We start from the raw sequence: 6,000 nt of genomic DNA, 5'->3' as shown, positions 1-6,000 counted from the left end.
CTTTGGGCAATTGCACAGCTTTGAGTAGTCTAAGACGACAAAATGTGGAATACTGCTGAATGTTAACAGTAGGGATTTCGTCAATTTAAAGACCTGGGACACAATGTGTAGACAGCACAGAAGTCTATATAACTAAGATGGTATATCGAATGTTTAAGCCTTGCACCCGAGTCCTTTCTTTCATCCATTTTGACTTTTTTGAAGATTGTGGAAGTGCACATTAGTACCCTGCGCTCATCAAAGTGCCCGGAGCAAGATTCTGGATTGTTCAGAAAATACCAGATCAGTAGACGCCACCGGCAGTGGCTTATGTGCTGGAAATGTTATAGCAATGACTGCATCCTTAAATGACAAAAGAAAGTAAAGTACAGAAAAAGAGAATTCAACCTGCGATCTGCAAAAATGTCTTTTTGGTCATGAATTAAAAGAAGACTATAGAAGAGGAATTATATTTGATGTATTAGATAATCCAAGAAGGTATAAGAGCTTCCACATGCGTCTGAAAGCCCATATGAACATTTTTATGATCAAATTATTAAAAAGTGAGAAATACTGTCATCGCACATCATTCTCTGTGCAATTTAAAAGACTTAACAAAAGAAACCTTAAATTCATTTGGTGACAAATTACATCTTTAACCATTTTAATGTAACACATTATGCCAGTGCATTAGAATGAAACGATAAATGAGAATCACGAGACTAACAAACTATTAGTTTGTGATCTAACTAAAGTAAGAACAACACTTATATAAGTTTCCACCGAGGGAGAGACGATTGATTGCAATTATCTCAACCGCAGCTATATAACTTCACTAGACGGATGAGTTGAATCAGTCCAAAGGGAAAACACACTTTGAGAGCTCCTTGAGACGGCGTTGTCAAATTCATTTGCGTTGCCGAAGATAAATCTTTAGAGAAGAGCATCCACCCACATCATCATCATCGTCATCATCTGGCTGATGATGCTGCTTTGAATAAACTCCTAAATGAACTTCACCCCAAGACGTTTTGAGAAATGTCTCTGTGGTTTTGTATCTATACACTGGATGTCAATGGTTGAAGCGTTGTATGGTTTCAAAGGTATTCATAATATCTTCCTTTGTGTTCTGCGGAACAAAGCAAACCAGGCCTGAGACGAAGGTGAGTACATTTTCGGTTGAACTATCCTTTAGACCGCCAGAGTGTGTAAGACCCTAATTGCTATATGCTCATGGCCTGATGGATTAAAAAAACGTCTTCAAAGACTCGAGGCAATAGCGTCCGTCAAACAAACTGAATTCATTGAATGCATAAACTATGCACATGCTGTGCATTTGAGTCGACCGGCCTGCGTCATATAACTGCTGCATATTTGATGCGATATGAGTCACAGTAACAATGCAGAAGCAATTTACAACTTTCAGTCTCGCTAAGTAGTCGTGACACCCGACCCTTTAAATAACATTCAGAAGTGTTCGCTCCTGCTGCGAATAAGCCTTAAAAAACTATACGAGACTGATCTTAGTATTTAGATCGCAGTCTATCTTCTAACAACTCAAAGTCTTGGGTTATATGTGTTAAACATGCGTGGTGTACTTATAATTGACCTAAAACCAACCAACCAAACCTCAGAGTTACACAACGGTTGATGTTGAAACTGAAAGGCAGATTTGGGACTGCTGCTGGTACATCACATACACAAAACTACTCCGTATACAAACACACACCAATGATGTCAATTACATGACTTTTGTGAGACTATAGATTTAGTGCTTTTAACACTTGAATGCTTAAGATCTTTTTTTAAGGATAGGTCGAATCAATGCTTTACCTCTTCAAATGTAAACACTAAGTCTAAAATCCCTTAGGCAAAACGTCACTGTTAATCTATGCAGGCACTGTGCTAATAAAGATGAACTCATTGATAATGTATGAAAGAGACGCTCTGTACTGACAGTGCATGAAGAATTCAGACAACTGTTGTCAAGTAACTTCATGGACATGTTTGTATGCAACCACATTACAAACTCTTTGATTCATGTTTGCCGTATGTTTCTTCTTTGCCGTATTACAGTTCTGGGGCACCATTGACCAAGCGGTGAAAATACTACCGCTAAATACCATCACTGTACATTTTGGTTTACAATAAACGTCTTTATTTTTAATTCACCACAGGATTTTTTTTATACTCGTCACAATTTTTGTTCTGGATTTCTAGTTCAGATGAGTCCAACATATACGTGTGTGCTAAATACACTGATGGCACTACCGTTCTGTGGTTAAGATATGAACTCGCTGCGTTCGATCTGTCAGAACCAATCGATCAAACTAACCAAATCCTCCAGACTGCTCTCCCAAACTCTGCTCAGAGTAAAGAGGAAGAGACTGTAAAAATGATTTGTCTTTTCAAATAAGTTACCCGGCTACCTAACATTTTGTTTTCTTAATTTACTGTAACTTGCGTAAATATATAAGTAAACATTACAATTTTGCATCAAATTCATCTATTAAGTAATATTTTTACTATTTTTATCCATTAATAAATTAACTCAAAATTTGAAGGCAGCCAGGTAACTTACTTTTTTAAGTTGAAACAACTTTTTTTGCAGTAAGACTGTGTTTCGAGTTTTGAGATGACTCACTCAGCCTCACTCAACATTTTCTTATGCAAGAGATGGCCGAAGCCGATCAAATATTGAACATTTTCACAACACAGCATTTCTCCAGAAGTGAAGAGAGCAAAGCCGAATTTGAAGACACCACGACACAGTGAAGCATTAAAACTGATTTTGACATCTTACATTTTTATTTATTTACATTCATACTTTAGGATCTTGACAGAAGAGCAGACCGCTCACGCTTTAGTATAATAACAGAAGAATGCGATGCACTGAGATGCAGATGGTTTCCACATTTAGCAAAGGAGGTGAGAAGTCGCGAGCATTCACAGCAGACTCTACCGTGTGTTTCTTCACAGGAGTGTGAGTGTATGTGTCAGCGTGTACTGTACGCGTGTTTGGATTTCACTTTAATGATCATTTTAATTAAACCACACCACCAGAGGATGACATATAGATCTGTTTATTCCAAGACATTGCTCCAGGCAAAGTTTGCAACACAACAGAAGCACAAATTTGGCATGAAGCCATTTTATTCCCTCATGGTATGGACTCCTTACATGGAGCCTAATAAGGTTTTGTGTATAAGTAGTACATTTACATCAGATGTAAATGATAAATGGTTACATCTCCTCCGATTTGAATATTACATGTAATGATGTTCATTCACTAATATGGTTTTAAACAATTGAAACAACTGTTAAAACAATATGGATGTCATGACTCCTCAAGTAGATGTTGTAACCACGCTATAGAAGAATCCACTACATATTACCAGTTTTCCTCAATCCATATTCATGAAAACTGACACAACTGAAATCTAGGTCTCTAGAAGCACACAATACAAAGCGCAACACTTCCGGCCCACTGAGGGAAACCGTCTACGAATGCATCGGATGTAATGGCTGCTTCAGTCGTTCCAATGTGAGATCGACTCGCAAGCGTTAGATTGCGTCCACCACATGGACAGACCCAGAGTCTCAGCATCCTCCCCACAAGAGTTAGAGTTGTTCGCGGCATCCACCGTTTTCTTATCGTTCTGCAAGTGGAAGAATTTAGGAAGCGAGGCCAGCGCCAGCGCTGTGGCAGGGGATGGGCCGCTGAAGCGCAGACGCAAAGCCTTGGCTGACCGATGGAGGTCCCCAATGAAGCAGTAGCAAAATGGGTTGAGAGAAGAGTTGGTGAGGCCCAGCCACTGCGCAAAAGGCCTGGCTTGGAGGAGCCAGTGGGGCGGATGGTTCAGTTCAAGATCCAACCAAATGTCGGCTACGTACATGGGCAACCAGGACAGAGCGAAGAGCAGCACGAGGGCCGCAACCATGCGGGCAATCTGCCTGCGCCCTTGCAGTCTTGTTTCGTGAAGCGCCTGAGATCGCGGGTCGAGCTCTGTGAACCGTCCTTCCGCGTTGCTAATCCGCAACCGGCGACAGGTGAGGAAGGCCAAGGTGAGGTTAAACGCCACAGGTAGGCAGTAGAGGGCGCCGAACAGCAGAACGTTGTACGCCTGACGCAGGCGTGGCTGCGGCCACACCTCTCCGCAGACGGGCAGGTTGATGGCCAGCCCTTCAATCAAAGCAACCTCATCGCGTCGGGTAACTATGGCAACCGGCATGCAGATCACGGAGGAGATCAGCCACACGACGGTGACGGAGACGAGGATGCGTCGACGGGTGAAGTAAGCGCGGGACTGTAGCGGAGAGTGGACCGCGTAGTAGCGGCTAATGCTGATGACTGTGATGCTCAGGACGCTGGCAGAAACAGACACTGCTTGCGTGAAAGGTACGGCACGGCACAAGAAGTCCCCGTACACCCACGGCGTGTATATTCGGTGGCCCAGTGTGACGGGCATGCACACGCAGACTACCGCCAGGTCGCACACCGCCAAGTTGATCAGCAGACAGCGCGTGGCACTCGCACCTGACAGACGCACACTCCCACGTTGTCCTAAGAGGACTTTAAGAGACATGACGTTTCCGGTGAAGCCCACGAGAAAGGAAACGGAGTACAAGACAGTCAAGATAATAGTGCCAGGCTCTCGAATGGTCAAAAATAGCTCCCATTCTAAAGCCGCGTTATCCTGGAAGAAAAAGGTGTTGTTGAAGAGTCTGGCTTGAGATGGAAGGTCAGGTCTGCTTTTGTTTTGAAGGTCCAATGCATTGGGAAGGTTGAAGAGCTGGGTCGGTGGCTGATCTGGGGTCAAATTCATGGTGGGGTCAGATGTCAAGTTCACCGAGAGCATCAAGCGCAACTCCCAGTCGATCATAAATAAATATTCAACACTTTATTTTTCCTTGTCTCTATATTTTCTGTTTTCTACTTTTAAAGTAGCATTGTTTCCATTAATGCACATGCAAGCTTGAAGACCGTAAGGCAGTAAAGAGGATCCCAAATCCATTCTTTTACTATTTTTTTTCTTTCACATTTTCAAAGCAAACGCATCAGTCTTGAGCTTATTATCGAAGAGAAGTTCATATTGTCCTTGGCCGGCAACAATATGGATGACAATAAAAGCAACTCTTCTATATCGAATAAACATCTTTCAGTTCCTTCGCTTTTTCTCTTCGCACCTCCGGCTCATCTGTTCCCAATGTGACCTGAAAAAGGACAAAGAGACAGTTACACACGTCAATATACAAACACTCACACGTCTATACACATATCCCGTGCCCTTTAAAAAAGCAAGTAGAAAAAGCAACAAATGTTCACAAGAAAATGCTTTCTGGATCCTTTCATTTATTCATACTTGCACGATGCTAGATTTGTGTATAAAGGCAGATTGCCACATTAAATGATGCAAATCAAAGGGCCAACAGCGGAGAATAAATAAAACAGAAATGTTCTCATTTTACCAATTGTCTAAATACATTTTACAAAGATTTAACCTGCTGAATCTGAGCCAAATGTGTCTGTGACGTTGATGTCTAGTCACGAATGCCAACTGAGAAAATGTTATTGTATACATTACATATACATATTTTTTTACTATAATAGATACCAAAGCCTACATGTACAGTATTGAATGTGCCACGTTGGTTGTAGTTGATGTAAATCCCATGTACGTCAATGCAGAATACTGTAACGTTCATTGTCAGCCTACTGAAACACTTTAGCCTTTGAGTTAATATCGGTAAAAACAATACTTTTGTATGATACATGTAATAAAAAGAAATAAAAACAGAACAGTTAATATGACACAATTCAAATTGTAAAGGTTTTACCTACCTGGATGAATTGGTCAGAAATCTGTTATTTTCAAGTAACTTTCAAAAAGGTCAAAAGTGAAGATACGTCTTGGGGAAAATGTTCTTAATGATTCAACTTGTATTTTCTCGTTCATTTCCACTATATCCAGCGCAGCGATGTGTCGCCTGTCTAGCCCTGTTCATGGAGAAGAGTTATCA

General features: G+C 41.3%; 2 protein-coding genes across 2 annotated transcripts in view; both read right to left on the bottom strand.

Annotated features, from left to right (window-relative positions):
• Positions 1-3,052: 3,052 nt before the first annotated feature.
• LOC306897439 (galanin receptor type 1) lies at positions 3,053-5,093 on the bottom strand. Its single transcript, XM_079462206.1, has one exon. The coding sequence runs from the start codon at positions 4,860-4,862 to the stop codon at positions 3,510-3,512; it is 1,353 nt and encodes a 450-aa protein (XP_079318332.1). The 5' UTR covers positions 4,863-5,093; the 3' UTR covers positions 3,053-3,509.
• The window catches only part of ttyh3b (tweety family member 3b), a 28,789-nt gene continuing 27,701 nt past the window's right edge, over positions 4,913-6,000 (bottom strand). The window contains exons 15-16 of the transcript XR_013787009.1: positions 5,822-5,977; positions 4,913-5,193 (exon numbers count right to left, since the gene is read on the bottom strand). The gene's annotated coding sequence lies outside the window, so the exon portion shown is untranslated. The remainder of the gene's footprint in view (positions 5,194-5,821; positions 5,978-6,000) is intronic.

Source organism: Barbatula barbatula (assembly GCF_947034865.1).
Source record: "Barbatula barbatula genome assembly, chromosome: 8".
Taxonomy (NCBI): domain Eukaryota; kingdom Metazoa; phylum Chordata; class Actinopteri; order Cypriniformes; family Nemacheilidae; genus Barbatula; species Barbatula barbatula.
The sequence above is the reverse complement of the archived record's forward strand: the minus strand, read 5'-3'. Positions and strand labels throughout refer to the sequence as shown.

Coding starts and splice junctions, on each gene's coding strand:
- LOC306897439 (XM_079462206.1), bottom strand. CDS start 4,862: ATGATCGACTGGGAGTTGCGCTTGATGCTCTCGGTGAACTTGACATCT.